At 36.3% G+C, this 20,535-nt stretch overlaps 1 protein-coding gene across 1 annotated transcript in view; it reads right to left on the minus strand.

Moving 5' to 3' along the window:
* The window catches only part of AHR (aryl hydrocarbon receptor), a 60,068-nt gene that overhangs the window by 39,014 nt on the left and 519 nt on the right, over positions 1-20,535 (minus strand). Inside the window, exon 2 of the mRNA XM_040090892.1 lies at positions 13,117-13,304. Coding sequence (XP_039946826.1) covers positions 13,117-13,304 — 188 coding nt within the window. The remainder of the gene's footprint in view (positions 1-13,116; positions 13,305-20,535) is intronic.

Genomic DNA, 20,535 nt, shown 5'->3' on the forward strand with positions numbered 1-20,535 from the left:
AAACCCGTAAGTGTACACAGATGTAGTGGCTCACTTGAGCCATAGTATTCCAGAAAGAAGATGCACTTCACAGCATTAGCTGCTCCTCAGCACTGCTACTTGATCCAATGTATGGGAATGTATGTAAATACGTGCACAAGAAACACATCTCCTTTTCATTACACAAACACAGACTAGCATGGATGTTACAGGTGACATAAAACGGTGGCAAAGTAATTCGAATTTGCAAGGCATGGAATAAAAACACTTGTTAAGGCTCCTCTCAAACAGAGCCATGTTTTCTTGATTTTGTGCAAGCTTTTTGTTGCATTCTTCTCTTTTGGTCTAATTCAGATGGATTCAAATCCTGCAAGAAACAACCCTATAAGACTGAACCAGCATTTTTGCACACAACAGGTAGAACCTAATTCTGTCATTTGTATCTCAAATGCTTCCTTCTCTTTAGTTACAAGAGGCACTGTAAGACTCATTACATTTTTTACATTGTTAGTAATCCAATCCTTTGCCTGAATTATTTTTTCCTATAAAGCTTATAACATTTATTAAAATATTCCACCATTTTCCAGACTTCCTTATTGCTTAATGTAAAATGTTCTTCTTTGTTATTTTAACTATGCTTTTAGACTTCTGATCTGTGTACATTGATTTTATAGCTTTCTCTTTTATGAGATGTCTGTCTCATTTAATTCTCTGATATGCATCCTAATGACTTTGTAAGTGTTCTCTATTTTCATCCAGTCTTGCATGCAATTTCACTTTTTTTTACCCTCTATATTTTAGTGGGAAAACAATTTAAGAAGAGGTCAAAAATACAACTGATCCATATCATGCATTCATGACTTCTCGAAAGTTTGCTGCAATTTTTGACTTCTAACATATCCTAAATCACATTATGATGAGTATGCAGCTCAGAACGATTTGGTGAAGGGTGACAAGCTTGCACACACAGGCCCACTCAGATTTTTTTTTTTTACAATCAAGCCTTTTTATTGTTTTCACAAGTTAGCCTAATTCCTTGGCCTGTCCAGCAAAACCAGATTTTCCTTTTTAAGCCTATTCTCATTAGAGCAAGCACTTTTAATTAAGTAAGCAAAAGTTGTGTCTGAGAAGGAGAGAACCTAGCACAGCATAATACTCAAAAGCCCAGACAATCACCACCTTCTTTTTAAAACATTTTCTCAATCCATATTCCTTTCTGTATCACTAATGCAAAACCATTAAATCAGCAACAGAAACACCCAATCTTCTCTTGAAGTGAAACTGCCTTGCAACCTTTTCTTCCAATGGGGTTTCAGAGAAGCAAATGCCTATTTTGATCTTGAATGATGAAGTGGTTTTAAAATGTTTTCAAAATATACAAATCAGACCAAATGCAACTATAAATCTCATTGGTAGTGTTCTGCTGACCTATTCCTAATTCAGCTCTAACCTGCAAATATCGTAACATCAGCAGTTTTTCCTCAAAAAAATTCTTGATGATCTCTTGACTTTTGAGGTACCAGAAATGTCATGCCTGAAAGATGATATTCTAGTGCTAGACCCACTAAAATGGAAAGCTAGCATGCACATCAGTAGTTTAATGCCTGAGTTCCTAACATCCTTTCTTCCTCTCACCCAGACAAATGTGCAAAATATTGGCTAAATCTCACTCTTCAAGTCACAGCCGCTACTGTCTATAAAATTTACTACTAGCAAACAGCAAATTTGCATTACCAATTACAAAAAAATTAATAAAAGTAATGAATAAAAAATGCTTGCTGCATGCTTAGAGCAAAATACTTTGCAAAATATTGTACAGTAGTTGAACCCTTTTCCCTACAATATCATACCCACGTAGAATATGTTTCTGTTAAAAGCATTAACAATAGCTATGACATTCTTAAATTTGGCTGAAGTAATAACATCGAAGCAATACACTTACTGGTTTTAGAAACATTTTACAGAACGAAGACACTAGATTTTACTAGATTTGCCTGACATATATACCATACTCTGTTTTAAAACACTCACCTAACCCAAGAACTTGAAGTTTAACCAGATTGTGTATGGGATGATTTTCCTCAACTTTCACTGTATACTTTGAGCCATTCCCAAAACGTAGCTCGGAAAGCCCTAAACTGCTTGTTTAAATGGATTGGCGTTTCTCCTGAGACCATTAAAAGGTTAAAAAAAATTAAATATCTGCTGCTAAAGATCTGAAAAACCATTTTACATCACTGAATTGCTCACAACACTGATTAAAACCAACCCAAGCTCTGCTATCCAGGTAGTTGAACTCAGGTTTTAATATGCTATTAGCATTTTTGACGCTGCTTTTTAAAGAAAGAGTTAAGAGCATTATTAAGTGTGGAATGTTAAGTGTTTATGCAGTAGCCTCCCTTAAACGGAGGACATATCCTCAGTTGCTACAAAGCGGTACTTAACACAACACTGTTTTCTTAAGTAGAAGGTAAAACCAACAACCAAGTTGTGTATTTTTTTTTCCTTAAGTGACTGATACTGACCTTATTTCATAGCATGATAATTAATCAGTCCAGAAACACTACACTAAGTCAACATGCGCAAGCCTACAAAAACGAGAGTTCAGTCACTGCATTTGGAAGATTCAAGTCTTTGCTCACACAAACAGTTACACTTCCTATAGCAGATGTTCCCAAAGCATGCTATGCATTAGGAGTCACTGCTCCTGATTTGGGTGAGAATGAAGACAAAATAAAAAAGAATAGAAAAATAAAAATGGAGCTGTAAGTAGTTACAACCACTATGCAATAAATGCTCATTCCCTTAAAGCCTAAAAGCATATGTGTGCATCTTGCTCAAAATACCCCCATCAGGCTTCCAGATTCAGAGAATGTTAAAAGGAAAGCAAAATGAGATTTATATGGGTGTTGAAAGGCAGTTTGCCATTTTTGAAAGCAAGAAGTGGGCAGAAGGTTACAGGACCTTGTAAGTGTAGGATCAGGAATATACTATTATGTGTTTGTCAGAGAGGGTCAAAGGGAATTTCTAAGCTTCTAATGCATCAGTGGTAGTTCTCCTCAACTTAAAGCAGAGTTGAGGAAAAAAAAGCATGACTGCATATGACCTGTATAATGCAGCAGAACAGCAAATAGTGTGCAGTGCTTTTATGGTTAGCCAGTTGCACCTAGTCACCTGATAAAATTTTAGTTCAGATTTTTTATTTTTTTAAACACACGTAAGGAATAAAACTTCACTTTTGCTTTTATCTTGTACTTAGAAACAGAAAAGCAAATCTCAGGAAACATACAATTGTTCAAATTTGTAATCTCTCACTTGGGCTTTGAAGCTTAACAACCGCATACTAAATTGAATACTGCTTGTGGTTTCAAGACTTGGAGGCAATGAACTCTTGTCCCCTAACTATCACAGATGACAGTCACCTGCTGAATCACCAAAACCATATCCTGGCACACACATTTCTTCTGAGCTATTTCCCATTCAGTTGCTTCTCTTGGTACATCTTCTTTGCTTCTTCAGAAAAAAGGTCAGCAAGAGATGCATGCTGGTAAATTGTAACTTATCATCAGATCCACTAATGTGATACCTCTTTAGCCACAAACAGGGGAGGAAAAAGGGTTTCCTAATGTTTTTGAGGGGAGGTTGAAAAAAAAAAAAAAGAAAGTGAAGTCATTTAATTCCTTGTGGAATGAGATCTATGGGAATTTGAACCTTGATTAACAGTTTCCTGTTTGTGAGCCTTTGGTTCCTAAAATCAGAGTTTTCTCTCCCTATGACAAATTTTCAGTATGTTAGAACAAAGCAAAAGCTAATCAAATATTACGTATTGTTTAAGCTGCCATTTGTTAGGATTTTGGACAATAAGTTAATAGCAACTAGAAAATTACAACTAATACCATAGATTTGGGGGTTGTTTTTTTTTAATAAATCGCTAATTCTGAAGTGGTTAAACACTTCTCTCAAGAAAAAAAATCATACTGAAATAACTGTTCCTTTTTATACATCAGTATTAATTTTTTATTATAAAGTCTAGGAATCAAAAGTGGGTTTTAAATTCTCTTTACAGTTTCCAGTTATTTTCTTATCCATCAGTTTCATTAGGGAACTCACCTCACACAAACTTGGACCTGGCACTCAAACACTAACTCAATTTTTTTTTCCCCTACTGAAAAAATGCCTTAACTTTATCTTCACTGAACTGATGGCTCAACAGCAACTTCATAGGATTTTTGCCTCGGGAATATCTCTACCATTTTAACTGAAAAAATGGAAACTGTCAATTATATTCTACACATGAAAGAGGACAGTTTATTCTGCTAGTAAAAGGCAGTGCTGAGTTTTGCAACTACTGCATTAAAAGGTATGGAAGTGGGTTTAGAAGGTTTCTTTACAAGGCCATTCAATTCCAACCCTCGCTATATGAAATATTAATGAATAAGCACTTTCTAACAGAAATATCTCTTATTTAAATTGAGGGAGGAAAACATACATTTCACCAAAACAGATGAAGTTGTATTTTTATACCAATTCATAACTTCTCAGCAATTTAAAAGAAGGTTTCTGAAATGACTGAATTAAAGCAAGGGAATCAAGTGGGCTTTTGGAGGATTGCTTCCTTTCTGGACCAAGACTGTCTTTTCTCTGCTTGGGATATGGGAGATACTCTCGGCTTATTTCACTGCCAGAACCCATGGGCTTTTCTCGTTAAAAGCCACATGCATGTCCTCAGTTTGAACGATGATTCATTCCTTGTCCTTTGCAGAATCTTCTAGTCACCCCCTGAACTTCACAGGTTGTCACTGAGATTGACAGTGACACCTCAGTTGTGCTACACAAATTGGAATGGATTGCTTGGGACAGAACTGGAGAGATCCTCTGGAGAGATGTGGACTCACCAGCTTGGTGATACAAAAACAACATCGAAGACGTCATAAAACTCAAGGGAAACAGTATTAACTGCTCTCCTGCTGTCCACAAAACCAGGTGTCCTACATAAAAGGCAGTCTGCTTGTCAGGCATGATTCACCTCTTGCCTATAGATGAGACAAGTACTATCACCAGATAAAAGCTGAGGAAGAATTTCTTCACTTAACTAAGGCAGTAACTTTTTCACAGCAGTACAGCCATGCTACAAGAAACACTGAGGGATTCAGTACAGCTGATACTCCCAATGCTGAAGGTAATTAATTGCAATGCTTTCTACACAGGGCTTACAGTCAACTAATATAGATCAAGACAAGCAGAGGGAAGGGGAACACTTCAGAAACACATAGGCTAATAAATTCCTAAAAACTCTTAGTCATGGGGCTCAAACCCTTCCTGCATTAAGCCTTGAGTTTTACCTTCAAATGATGATGGGGTGCATGAAGAGGGGGATTTTTTTTCCCATCTACATCACTAGGTATGGGTCATCAGCATTTATGCCACCTGATGACATTCTGACCAGGAATTCATACTGGCATTGCAATCCCTCTGAAGAATCAGCTACAAATGACACAATTAGGTAACTGACCATCAGACCTATTAATAGACTACACCAGTCTACAAAGTTCCCTTTAACTAGGTCAAGAAAGCATATTAACAAAAGCCTTCATTAACAACGTGCTGTATGAACTAGATGCATTTCAACATCCTTTAATGCAATCAAATTAACAGCCTGGTCTCTGGTAAGATATTACACACAGCACCATATAGAACATGACAGTATCACAGCAAAATTCAGAGCAGCTGTGAGGACAAGGAAGAAAGACTTTGTTCTAGGCATGTCTCTTACCATTGTCTGGTAAAAGCAAACCAAACAACAAATGGTACGAGCAAGGAGGAAACGGGGGGGGCTACCCTTATTTTTTCCCTCCAAATAAGTAAAATACAGCATATTAAAAAATGTGGCATAAAGAAAAGAATCAATAAAGGAAAGACATCATCCTTCAGTTTGTAGCTCAGATGGAGACACCAAGTGGAAAAAGGGAATTCACTCACAAAGCTGGTATCTTCTGGTGACCCACAGGAATTGTATGGCTGAAGATGTGACAACAGAGTTTGATGGGGAAGTCAGACTATTTGACCAGTCAGGCAGTGGGCTTACTCCAGTAATCCCTGCTTTATATAATCAGTTAGACTTTGCCTTGAGGGGCCAAGTATGTATATACTTCAACTTATTAGATGTTATACAAGGCCATGCATAAAGTGCGCAGTACTGTGCAATTCAAAAGGCACATGGGTTGAATTTCAAGAGGCAATTATTCAGTGGAAAAAAATGAGCATCTCTTTGTTCAATTAAAAACAGAGTTTAGCATGCATCACTAAGGGCAACTAATTCCTATTTGTAGGTCCCCTTTAATATTCACAGCTGGAAGGCAGCAAACCTACATATTCTTAAGGCAGTTTCAGATAACTACGCATTCTAGTTCTTATAGTTTAGTGCATTTCTCATTTCTAGAACAGATTGGACATGGCACTGATAAGCAGGAACTCCCAAGAGACTTTTCCCAGGAAACATTTATCAATACATTACCTGAAACTTTGAAGAGCACATTTGAAATTCATTATTTTTTACCTCTTTAAAAAGAGGTAACTAATAAATTAAACAATTACAATGACCAAGCTCTGGTAAATAGAATTAGCTTCTAGTTATCTAGCTGGATCTCCAAGACAATTCACAAAGCAATCACTCTTTAAGTAAGTAGTTTATGAAAGCATGTACGCAGCAGAAACTGTTCTAACAGAGATGAAGGTTTTGTTTACTCAGGAAAAACAAACATGTTATAACTGGCTAGAACTGTAAACACCTACGGAGCTCAATCACATATGTCTTATTTCCTGTTTGACTCTATCTGTATTCTGATAAGGCAGACCTAGGGCATTTCTCCCATTGGCAAGCACACATAGGAGGAAACCTGCTGAGTCATAAACAGCAAAGAGAGCAGCAAAAACTATTCCAGTAGATTATTTGTACACATTTTTAACGTGAATTCATACTGAAGCCTTAAATAACTAGGACATATTTCTAAGGTCACAGTCAAGCAAACCATCCTTCTACAAATTCAGATGGATGAATCATGAAGCCCATGGAAGATAGATGTTGAGAGCCCAGTGCAACCTCTAGTTGTAACTCTCCACTCCAACTGGCATTGGAGGAGGGAGCGACAGTTGTGGCAATTTGTGGAACAAAACCAAGAAGCTCCAAATCACATGATCTTTAGGTGCTTCAGTACAGCAATAACGTTAGCAAAGATTACAAGACTTGGAATACACATGGTCAGAGAAGCAGTGATACTTCCTGAGGCTAGGCTTTTTATCTTGCTACCTGTTCTAGGATCTATGTTCTTGAATGTCACACAGCACTGTCAATCTCCAGAACACTGACGTTATCAGAACAGTGTAAATTATATCTTAGGCTCTGCTCTTGCAAAAAAGAGTCAGGAATCCAGAGCAAAGCCTAGAGCAGTATGCTTAAAATTAATTTCCCTACAACAAGCCTACCAAGGAAAAAGAAATGCTCTGCATAGTGGGAAGAGGGCTTTGAGACATTTTACAACAGCTTTGTGGGAAAAGGGAGGCTCCTACACTGAGTCTTCATATGCCTTTGATTAAATAATACACATAGGGCAGAGAAGAAGAGATGACCTTTCATTTCTCTTCCTTGCAAAGGGAGTTCTAACAATGATTAACATCAATCACTGAAATACCAGAATGGAACAGGAAAAGAAAACCCAAAGAACAAATTAACTGTTAGCATTTGTACCTGGTTTCCCCTCTTATACTACAAACACATTAACATTTTAATTTCTCACTTTGTAATATAACAGCATTTTCAATTTTAGATGTTCAGTTTGGGTTATATTAAATCGCATCAATCCATGGGGGTATAGGGGTACCCAGCTGCATCAGATGTGTAATGACACAGCACTCCTAAAAATAAAAGCTAAGATCATGGAAGCATATACATTTCAAGATTTAGAGTGATGTCACAGCTACATGGCTCTAATCATCATTTTTGAAGATCAGAATTTAGGACTTCAAAGCTTAAATCCCTACTTATCATCTGTTACGTAAAATACAGTCTAAAATAGTATGTAGCAGACAGTCCCAAATGGCCAGTGTGAATCTCAGGGGATTGGGAGCAAGGGGGGAGGTTTGGAGAAAAAAAAAAAAAGAAAAAAATAAAAAAATGGAGACAAGCAGTGAAAACAAGCACAGATTAGGAAATAATTTGAATGGTATGGTAGTCTGATACTGAAATAACTATACAATTCTAAGGTTGGCATTTTATATTAATTTTGGATTTGGCTAGAGGAAAGACAGTACAAAAGGAAACAGAGTTGGTTTGAAAAGAAACCCCAACCATCTTTTTTTCCTCCAACTCTCAGACAAGATTCAAAGAATTTCATTCAAAACTGGGAAAATTAATTCATGTGCATGGTATAAAATACCAGATATAGAAAAGGTAATTAGAGAACAATCAAACTATGGGGTATTTTCTACCCTGGGTGTCGAAAAACAGCTCAAGGCAGTCACGAACCATGTAATATTAGCCAGATCCACTAGAAGCTGCTGGCAACAGCAAATTCCTATGCAGCATCCACATAAACACTCAAAAGCAGTCAGTGCAGCCTAACTCCACTGTTCCACAGCGCTTCAGCTTTTCCTGGTGTGGAGGCCAAATATCTAGGTATACAGCAACAGGAGCAGGGAAAGGAGCCAACATGAAAGGGAAGTCACACTTTCAAAAAGTATATGAAGAAAATTGCATTAGACAGACATGGCAGGCAAAGATGCTAATTGTCTAAAATAAAAGCAAGTTAGGACAGAGCTGCTGTATTATCCTGGTCTCACTGGGCTGTGTTTCAATGGTTTTTGTACTTTCAGGTTTCTGTTCCAGAGCACCACCTGAGACTTGGCAAAAATCTATCAATCTTTGTTAGACTGGAAATATGTTGCTGCCCTTCTCAGTGTGACAGAATAAATGCACTGTCTCCAACTTTGCCTGTCTTTCCCATTTCTACATCTTAGCAATACTCTCCAGAACAGGAACCACATGCAGTCTGTTCTCTCCAGTACACAGTATGATAGAACAGTGAGCATGACAGGAAAAATACATTATCAAAAAATACATTTTATGTGATGACAATGACTGCATTGCAAATTCAAGCCATACGACACCAAGGAATGTGTGTTAATTATGTTACAAAGTTAAAGAAAAAAGGCAATGCAAACTTAGTGGAAAAAAAATTTATTTTGTTATTGCTGTGCTTGCCAGAATCACTAGTATCCCACATAAGAAACCAATTCTAAACTAATTTTGAGTGGAAACTTTCTTCTATAAATGCAGAATACTGCCCAATAAGCAAGAGGGGGAAAAAAAAAAAGAAACCCACATACTTTAGACCACAGGAATTCTTAGTGAAATGGATAAAAGGACAATTAATAAGCAACATGTTGAATTTTGTTTCTAATGTATTGATACACACACATAGCACAGCTACTTCATTTTAGATTCTGCAAGCCTCTCCTTTATTTCCAGTATACCTTTAAAAAGAAAAATCATGACCATAACATTAAAAAAAGTGATGACTCATACAAATTCTACTTTTTACCCTTTAATCTGTTTCAATGAAATCCCAAGAACAACAATTATGAAGGCTTTTCTTTACCACAATAAAGTATTTAAGTGATTATCAATTCATCATATAAGGACCAAAGCTAGAAGTAAAAGGGCTTTTTCCTTTAGTATGGATGGGGAACACAGGCTATGCCTAAACGACTATTCAGTCATGCTCCAGATGCTGAGCTCACACTAACCTGCATCCACACAAAGAGCTGTTGTCCAACATTCTACCTTATATTTCTCACTGCTGAATGCATACAGGCAAAATTAATTGAAATAATATCAGGACAATGCACAAAGACACAAAATCTTTACTGATTGTCAGCAGACACCTGCCTGATTCATCCTAGTCTCTTAAAAATAAAAAGCTTGCCTTAAGCCACTTTCAGAAAGTATCTTACATTCATAAAATAAACACTCCAGCAGTGATTTAAGATAACCTGCTTGACTTTGGGGGCTGCTAATCCACTTCAGTACAGCAGGCAGAAGCGCATAGCTGAAAAGCGACACCACCCTAAAACACTTTTTAGCTTTGATTTGCCACACAAGACTTCATAAAGAAACAGACTTGAGACTCACTATTTTAATCCACTACTACAATTTCTTTCTTGAGTCAAGGTCAAATTTGCACACATAAAAGCATGCCAGAGTGCCTGACACGGGCATACAGAAAGCCTGCTGACATCATGTGGAGTTGAGACGAAGCTGATCACACTAAACTGTAGTGTATGTAAAGGGTCACTCAGCAGCACAATAACTTTGTTAACAAAAAACAGCAATCAAAAGCAACTGCTTATCAGAATACAATCACCAACACTAAGATCTTTCGAGGTTGTGGAAGACAAAAATGCATACACCTATTTCCTACAACCTGAAATGTGGCAAGCATGCAAAGGTCTACCATATTTCAGTAGACCCTATGGAAAAACTCACCTGTCTCTAGCTCCAGAGAACATTCTGTAGCACTCTACCATCTTAATAACTAGGGTCAAGTAAAGGTGTTCTTCAGTGCTGTCCTTTTACAAATATATATATAGTGTGTGTGTATATACTTAGCTTTAAAATACTACCCAAAAAACCCCTTATAAACGTTTAAGTGAGGCACATTTATTCAAACTGATGAAACTTTTTGAGATGTCTTTCATGAAACGGTTCTTTTTCTCCCTCCAGACTTCCGCCTTCAGAAAACAGACATTCACTCTAGATTATTTAAAGTTCGAAAAATGCAAGTGTTTTCTTTGAAAAAAATATCTATTGTTACAGCAAAAACTTGGGTTTCCTTTCAAGCAAGATCATACGATTACGCGTTTATATTTTACTTTCCGCAGGAATTTACACACCCCCCATTTGTATCCTGTTATTCATTGAGCGTTTCCCTTTACTTCAGCATGTTGCGTTAATAAAGTGGAGCATTGGCTCAGTCTAGGCACTCAAGGTGACAATCAGTGCTCCCTCTTGCATTTGTCAGATTTATTCCATGGGGTTTTCCGCATATATCCAACTACACAAGACACTCTTTCAAAAAAACCATTCTGAGGAGCACCGCGTAGATAGAGTATGAAAATCAAACATAGGGATTTTCAGGGTTTTTTTGCTAATTATGTTCTTAAAAGTACTAATTTTTTTTTTGGAAGGTGAATTTTACTGAAATAGATTCCATGTTATTAAAGACAACTAAAACAGTAAAACCATCTAATTTTCACTCTTCTGTTGGTCAGACATAAATTGGTTAGTTTTGTTTATTTCACTTAAGTCATCAATGTTGGTCTTTACCTTCAGATGGAGACTGAAACTAACCTGATTTGTAGTCCTACAACACAAAGGCCTGAAAAGAAGTAGCAAAAAACCTTTTTCTGCTAAATAAACTTGTTAAGATGACTTCTGCTGAAGGTATCAATTCTTTTTTTTCCCTGTAGAGAAATCATAGCCTTAAGTCTAAATCATAGCCTTGTCCATTACTTCAGGACCTTCAAGTGCAAATTGGGGGGAAGAGGCAGGAAGAATAAAAATCAAGCAGCTCCATTGCAAAAGAAATTGAGATGAGAAATTATTTTCACTCCATCTCAAATAAGATAAACACTTGCAGTCTTAGAATTATTGCAGAAAACATAATTAAAACAACCATAACAAAACACATTTTATTGAGACTAGAACTTCAATTCACCAAGAGAACAGAGACAAGCAAAATAATTTCTTTTACAGCAGTCTACCTGAGATAACATCTTGCAAAGATTTTCATGAAACTGAGGTGCCAAAAGAACTCACATTTGATGGGAGACAATATTTGCATTTGAAAAAAGCACCGCTAGAAGTATTTGGCCAGGTCTAGCCTTAGAGCTTAGGCTCCATACTAAGAATTGTCCTGAACAAGCACAGAAATCAAGGCACTTAGATATATTCTTCAAACAATAAAACCAAATATAAATTCATAAGCACTAATAAACTGAAGCCAGTTGACACAATAAATGAAAATAAACATTTTGTATTCCTACAGGAAAAAGTGGAACTATTTTAGACAGGTTTCTTGAATCCTTTCATCCATGTTTTGGAGGCTGAGAATTTTAAACTGTTGAGGACAGTGGTTATTCAAATGTCAAAGAAAGTTTAAAAACAACTTGAAATTTAATATCAACTCTATTGCAATCAAGATTCTTTAGCCACAGCTGGTCAATAAGATTTCATATTCAATATATTAACTGTAAAATCTCAGAGACTGGTAAAAGAAAAGGACAATTAATTAAATAATAAGTTGCTTGCTTTATTCCTGCCTTTGAAGAAAGCGCCATGAAGCCAACCAGTGCATCTCACCCTACACAGCAGCTCAGGCAGTGAAGGAGAGAGAGGGACAGGACTCCTTGGCCAGCTCAGAGGTGACCAAGGACACACACTTCTGACCCCATGACTACCCTGAGTGCTGCTGTATTACCCCAGCCAGGACTGGGGTCAGCGCACGCCTGTCCACATAACTGGAGAACCTTAGCTGTCGTTTTAATGCCTCATGTCCTGCATTAATCAGGGCTTGGACATAGGAAAGATTTTGTCTCTATTCTTTACTAGTCACCTTTGCACTGAACTGTAGGAAGGGGCAATATCAATTACTTTGTATCAAAGCAAAGTCATTTTTTGAGGCACCATTAAGCTAAATACAGCTGGATGGGAAGTCGTATGACATATTTCGCAACAGTAATAGTTTTACTAAGGCAATTTTCAGAGGGGGAAAAGAGAAATCTCTTGGGTATCTTTGACAGTCTGATGAAAAGGATTGGAGTACTCATTAAGAGCATTATTACTTCCAAATGCAAAGCTCTGACTGACTGGTGACCTAAGTGAAATATAAGTAGTTACATTTGGTTTCAAGAAAGTGGAAAGCTTACTTTACACAGTTACATTGTATATATTCACACGACTGGAAGTTCCATTTAAATGCAGATAAATTTAACAGTTTTAAGTACTTAAACAGCTGAAATCAACATACAGTATAAACCGAATTTTACAAGCAGCTCAAACCCAAATAAATTCCCAGTGCTTACCATCAAAAAAACTTTTAGCTCTCAGGTAACTGACGCTAAGCCTAAGCACAGACAGCTTATCCAGTTTGGCGATGACATCCTGAGGGAAAGGCAGCAGGCTCGCCAAGCGGTCCAGCTCCGCATTCAAGCGGTCCCTGTGTCTCTTGGATGGATTGGACTTGGCTCCTTCAGCTGGGGACGGCTTTACGCTGTGGCAGAAAAACAAACGCAGTATAAATGCCAGCTCCTTTTCAAAATGAAGGCAAATATTTGCCATACCTAATGTTACACATTGTTTCAAATGCAATGACCAAATGTTTTCCTAGGTTACTTTGTTTCCCATTAAAAAAAAAAAAGAAAAAAAGAAAAAAGAAAAACACCCTAAAACGGTCTAATCTCTCCTCCAATACACATGGTTAAATGAAACTATTTGAGCTACAATGTCTATTTGAACTTTTGAATGAATATTTGAAACCTTTGAGATTCAGCAATTTTTATAAAAAGCTTCCTATGTTTTCAGTCAAATGTCACTTGAATTCTTCCAAATGTTATTATTCCAAATGTACCAAAAACTTTTAGTAATATTTGTGTACAAATAAATTTGACAGTACACTTTTTTTCACTTCAGTAACAACTTCTCACAGATGTCCTTATTTTTTATCGGTTTGGAACAGGCTAGTACTAATTGAATGCAACAAAAGTTTTAGTAACTTTCTAAGCATCCAAAACTATATGAAAAACCACAAGATCTAACTCAGCCAGCATGTAAAATCTTTGTAGCAAACATTGGGAACTCGTCCTTTAAGTCATCTCTCAGTTGAAGGCATTTCATTCGAGTATAGCGTGGCAAAAGCATGCCTTTGTACAGCACAACGAACATTTTTAAAAGCTTTGTGTTACGATTCACATAATGAAGTTTTTGTAAATTTGCTATTTTCCATTCATACCCACCCTGAGCTCCAATTCCAGATACTTGGATACTCACCCTCTCCCACATACACAGAAGTCTGGGAAAAGGTTTAAACCCCCACTCATTTAAATTACAACTAGTCATTACAAGCCAATGCCGAAACTGAATAATTTATCTGCCTAAGACATACTGCATTTTATTCTCTTTATTAAACAGTTTTCTAATTAAAGAGTGACTCATTGTCACTTTTCTAGTACTGCAGTTCTATGCGAGATCTACAGCAGTTATCAATTTGTGCTGCTCTCACAGAAGTGTTGGTTCTGCAAGATGCATCACTCAAAAATATTGAGCAGGAAGACATTCAGCAGCTAATTTCTTCAGTATTTCATTTAGTCTGCTCCCAACTGTCATCCTTACATTAATTATATGATGAGCAATTGCAAAAGCTCCAATAGCTATTTTTGCCACTGCTTAAAGTAAACCATTCAGAAAAGTAATTTCATCTTGTATTCTCAGTCAAATGAGTACTGATAGAATGGACACTTTTATCTTGTTTTTACTTTACATTTCAATTACACCTCTTGTTAGTTTAAATCCAAGCCCTTCTTTTTACAGCCATTGCTTATTCAATTGTCACTTGTCAAAAACTTGCACTTAAGCCTGGCTCCTGCTCCCCAGCACTAGAACTGCCCTTTTCCACATTAAAGGAGCCTTACATGGAGCCTGGAAATGCGAAAGTGCCATAAAGCAAAATGTTGATAACGGACAGAAATATAGCAGCAGGAATTATTTCTCACATGGATTAAGTTAAACTTGCTGCAGAGTAAATATTGTAAATTTGTACTGCTTTAGCCTAAAAACATTTGAAAAGTGGGCAAAACAGTTGAATCAAAAATTAGGAAAATTCTTTCTCCTGAAAAAAAACAAAACAAACCCAGGTGTATATCAATAGCAATGGATGATTAACTATTTGGTTAGATGAGTGCTTCAGTCACAAATCATGACTTTTATACCAGCAGTTCACCATATTCCCAAATGGACATTAAACTTTAAATAATTTAGCAAGACTTTCTTCATATTCTCTTATGCTGGCAGAAAATTAACTTGTACAAGCCATAGGATTAGCAAAACTTAAATATAGCCCTTAAAAAAAAAAAAAAGTTAAAAATCATCAATCATTGACAGTAACATTAAAGGGTATTTCTTAAATATTTTTGTGTATTAGACTGTTTCTAAATGTAGAAACAAAACAATCAATTTCAAGCATTAAGCATGTAACAGTTGTATAACAACCAGTGAACAGCTAACTACCATCAAATCAAAGTGGTATGCTTCTGAAAAGCAGAGGACACCATAGAAACCATTTAACACACACAAACTTTACAAAATAAATCAGCACTAAGTAAAAGGCTTTTTTGTCTTAACAACTGTCCCCTGATTTGCTTTAAACTTGCAAATTGACCAAGTAGTTGAAACTGTGTTCAATTTGCAGTCATCTCATCAGAATGTCAGTTAGATGTGATCATTTTTCTATTTTGCATCTATTTTCTAAAGACTTCTCTTACTTTTAACTAGCTGAAAACATTTCTGAATACTAGTATTTGCATCATAAATCTTGCTACATTCTCTCCCCCAAATCAAACACTGATTATGCCTGATTTTCCCCTTTGTCACCCAGCTAAAAATTCTTATATAAAAATGGATCCTTCAGTGATGAAGGGAATAAGGGCAGAAGTGCCAGGGGCATAAGCAGCAACTTAACCATTTTCCATCCACTTATATAAAACCTCAATGCTAAAGACAGCCCAGCTTCAATGCAGAAAATTATCTTCAAGGCAAATTATGTGCTATGTCAAGATTAAATCCATGTATGTGCTTTATATAAAAGAAAAACAAACAAAAAAGACTAAAAGACGGAATGTATTTAAGCTAATCTTTCCATTCTTAATCTTCTACATTTCATAGGAAATCTGAATTCTCTAATCAAAGGCCAGAGGTCTCTGCACACTCAGTGCCTCTGGACTCATCTACAACCCTTGTTACTCAACAGCTGCAAGACAATTGAGAACACTTAATTCTTGATTTAACAATTTTAAAGGATTTGCCATCACAACACCAGCTGACTGCTGTTTTTACAGGTCTGCTACAGCATACTTTATTAAAAGTTTTCACTATATGTGCTCATCACATGCACTTTCGTAGGCATTAACCCTAAATTTTTAAAAGTGCACAATTACCTGAGTCTTGATTACTATCAAAAGGCCAAATCAAATTTCAATATTGGCATGTTCGTTTATATTATTTTAAAGGGAAAATTTAGCAGTTTCTGAGAAAATGCAAAGTGAGCACAAGTTTATTTTGTTCATAACAACAAAAAAAAAAAGGGGGGGGGGGGGCCGCGGGGAGGGAAAGTAGAAAACCCAACAACCAAGCACTGAAAAGCATGATACATTGGTCACAAGACTGAAGTGTGAAATGAAATCAGAGAATAAAAGAATGTGCAGAAAGAACACCAGAGATGGAAATGTGCTTTTAAAAAACTGGTTTGCTAAAACCCCATAATTATTTGTTCATCAGAACTATCTTACTCCTTAGGAAAGAAGGACATAACAAAAAGCATACAAGTCACCTAACTAATGGATTTAATCTTCTCAGCTTTGAATATTTTTCATCTTATATTTAATAGTGCATGCAATAACATATTTTTTCTTATGCATAGGATTTCATTCAGTGGAGGCCAGGTATATGAAATCAGTTATGACACTAAGCAAGTATTAGAATCCTAAAAAAAAGCCCTTTATTTATTTTAGCAACGGAAAAATACTTCTAAGCATTTATTCTTATTTCCCACACTGAATTTAAGATTACTGAAAATTCACCTGATGATTTCTTTAGAAACAACAGATAAGAATTACAGACTAACAACCTCTTAAAGCTATTGTCAACCAATCTTTAAGGGGCAGAGACCTTTTCCAGTGGCTCTTTCAGCAGAGACTGAAAACAGTCAAAATTCAAACTGCTGAATGGATAAAGTTGTTTTATTATAAAAGCTTCAATCAGTGACATGCTACTCATCTGATGCTGGGCTACTGCTTGTCATCCAGTAGTAAATAGTTCAAGTTGGTTTGGTGCAAGAAGGATTCAACCAGTATGACAGAAACATCCAGAACACCAATCAAGGAAGAAAGTTTGACACTCAGTTTTAACATATTTCACAACTTTCTAAGATAACAAGGCAACATTTCCTGGAAAAAACAACAAAGTTATGTTACTTATAAATAGTCTACTTATATATACTACCACCTTACTTATATATGTATACCTCCAATTGCTGCAGATTCTCTTTCTAAAAAGTATTCTTTTGCAAGAAACATTAACCAAAACCAACCAATCAAAAAAAACCCACCACCAAAAACCTTAAAACAAGTGACTTTTAAGTAGCAATCTACATGCAACATACAGCTACTTCAAGACTGACAAATGTATATATATAAGAAGTTTATTCTACGTAAGACAACAGTCTTACTGGCTCCATTTCAAATATGAGGTGCAAACTGCTTTGTAGCAGTTACTGCTTTACACAAAGGAATATTTCAATGATTATTTTTCTCTTCTGATGAACTTCCTTTTTGAAAGCTTATTCTGGCACTTCTTGTTTGTTTGCCTTGAATGAACACATAAATAGTTCAAATTTTTAAAATTAAAATGTTTCTGCTCTACTTTCTAACACTACTAGGACTACTCATCACTGAAGATCAATCAGTCAAAATTCTGGAGTATTTAATGTCACATATACATTTAAGATAACAAGGAAGAAATCTTTTTTTTTTTTTTTTTTTTAATTTAGTCTACTACATAAACAAAATATTATGCATCTTGCCTCTGCATAGCATGAAATATTTAGAGCTCCCCACCCCATTCCTTGTCTATTACATTTATCCAGTTATACAAAACAATTCCTATCCAAACACTGAAAAGAAAAAAGAATAACAAACCAAATCAGAGCTAATGGCAGAAAGACCTAAAAACTGCGAGTTGGAGCTGTACTTATATAATACCTTTCAACTCACATTAGAATCTATCTGCAGTAAGCCCCACTTCCATAAAACTTGCATTTTTCCCCCTCCAATTAAAATGCTACTATATTAGTCCATAGTAATCACTAGATAAAGAAGACTTGGGAAAAAAGATAAAAAAGGAAAGCAGGGGCCATGCTTTGCTCCCCAAACCTCGGTGGGGAGCAAAACACCCCCAGCCCTGCTGCCACCAGGGGGACTCACAGGGTTTAAACCTTAAAGAGGGAAGAAATTGAAAGACTCCAAGGTATTGAGAAAGTGATTTCTGCAGCATATTACAAGCAATTGCAGTGCACGTGTTTAGAATTTCTTTTTTTTTTTTTTTCTCTTCCCTTACATGACAAGATAACAAGATGAATTGCAGGAACAATTGCCGACTATGTTCCCCTGCAATTGCTTTTCTTTATCAGCTGCAATGCTGTAATTCCCAACTGAATCAAAAAAGCATATTTCAACACTTGGCATAGTCAGACAACAGTCTGTGATTCCCTCTCAAATTCAATTCTCTACAGGGCACATAGTAAAGCCTGGGAGTTGTAAGGAGGAAGTTTCTTAAATTGTTACAGACTTATGACCATGGCTTTCATGGGTTATTTGTACCAGACACAATTTCCCATGTCAACTATTGCATTTTATTTAGACCTTCTTCCATTCCTACAAGCTGTCCACACAAATTGCTAATCATTATGTTCCATTAAGAGGTACATATATGGCAAACAAAACATTAAAACTATCAACAGATATAATCTCTTCTACAAAAGATACTAGTCTACTAGTCCCGGTAATGTACCACCGCTACCTTTTTCTTTTCTCTCTTTTTTCTTTTTTTTCTTTCCTGAATAACTGTGGATTCTACTGAGGGGAGAAAAAGCTGAATTCAAATATATTAAAATGACTGTAGTGTCAAAACTTTATCAGCCAGCACCAAGCACATCTTTCCTCTCTCCTGCAATCACTAAATAAAAAGCTTATTGCCCATCTCAGTTTTTGTTTGTTTTGCCTAAAGGTGTAGTCTGTAAGCAGTTATGTGAGAAATCAGAGCCCTTTGACCCACTTGCAATGTTCTCCAAGGCTGGCCCAACAGAAGCAGCAACCCAAGACCACAAGGTACTTAGATAAGAAAAAAACCCACATGAAGAAAATAAATGTGTTAAAAGCAAGATAAATGCCTTACACAAAAATAATTTCCAGTAACCCAAGCAAGGTAGGTTAATAATCAGCCTCCACTTCAAATACAGGTGAACAAACTATTTCAATAAGAATACTTTTATTTTGAGAAGAAACTTTTCTCTCTTATCCTAAGGCAAAGTCCCTCAATAGATAAATAGTTCTCATTGGTAATAAAGCTTCAAGTTTAACTAATCACAGCAGTTCAGCCAACTTACATAACAAGAAAATACAGGGAAAAGGATTACTTACATAGACACTACAGTAAGGTAAAACAGAAAGGTTTCACATCCTCTAAGCCAAGGCTAACTAAAATTTATTAATAAGCTAGACATTAAGTGACCTCACCCTTTCACAATCACAACCATTTGCCTTTAGGTATTAGTAGGCTACAAATGCCACCAATACATTTAATTTCCTCATAAACAAACACTGATTTCATTCTTAAAAATCCAAATCTACAGTGTGAATTTAAGTAGGTATCTCTACATTTTTATTTGGACATGAATGGTCAAAAAAGCAGGCACTGGTCTTTTCATAATTAATGCATTTTTAGATGGGGAATTAAATATATCTATATATATTCACATTTTTAGACTTTTTTATAATTTGTGGGTTAAAACCCCAAGTTATGTACATGCATCCATTCTAACAACTCCAATCATAAAGAAGCAAGCACTCAAGCAAATTTCTTTCACCCCAAGTCCGAGTTGTCTGCTGTATATCTAAAAGGATATCAGTGACAATATGATTTCATCAAATATTTTTCATTCTCTCTTTTAACACTTTTGTAGCCTTTGTAGTTATTTTACATCTACAAAAGTAGCCCACAGAAAACTGGGATTTTTTGAGCTTCGCTTATTTTTCTTGCAACTCAGCAGTTTACCTTTGCTACTTTTTATGACCCAGAGATTCTTGACTTTCAATTGAAAGTGCAAGTTAAGCATCTCCTCTAGCCTAGAAATTCCCACTCTCATGAGAGCAACCTTTTAGCAAAACATATAAAACCTAGGATGCAAACATAAAGCAGGTGCATCATACAAAATTACTCTGACACGATGCTGTTCCCACAGTTTCAAAAATATAAATTAATGAACAAAAAGCCACCATATAGACAGGCTTTCTTCTTTTTTTCCTCTTTCAACTGGTCTACAGCACTTGGGTTTCTTTTGCTCTGCACAAATAAACGCATCTCATGCGATACCGGAGGATTCGAGAGAAGGGTCCAGCCCTCCCAGGCAGGCCCTAAGCGGTGGGCACCGGCCAAGCCTTTCGGGACTCCGACCC

This window comes from Hirundo rustica, chromosome 1 (assembly GCF_015227805.2).
Source record: "Hirundo rustica isolate bHirRus1 chromosome 1, bHirRus1.pri.v3, whole genome shotgun sequence".
Lineage (NCBI taxonomy): Eukaryota > Metazoa > Chordata > Aves > Passeriformes > Hirundinidae > Hirundo > Hirundo rustica.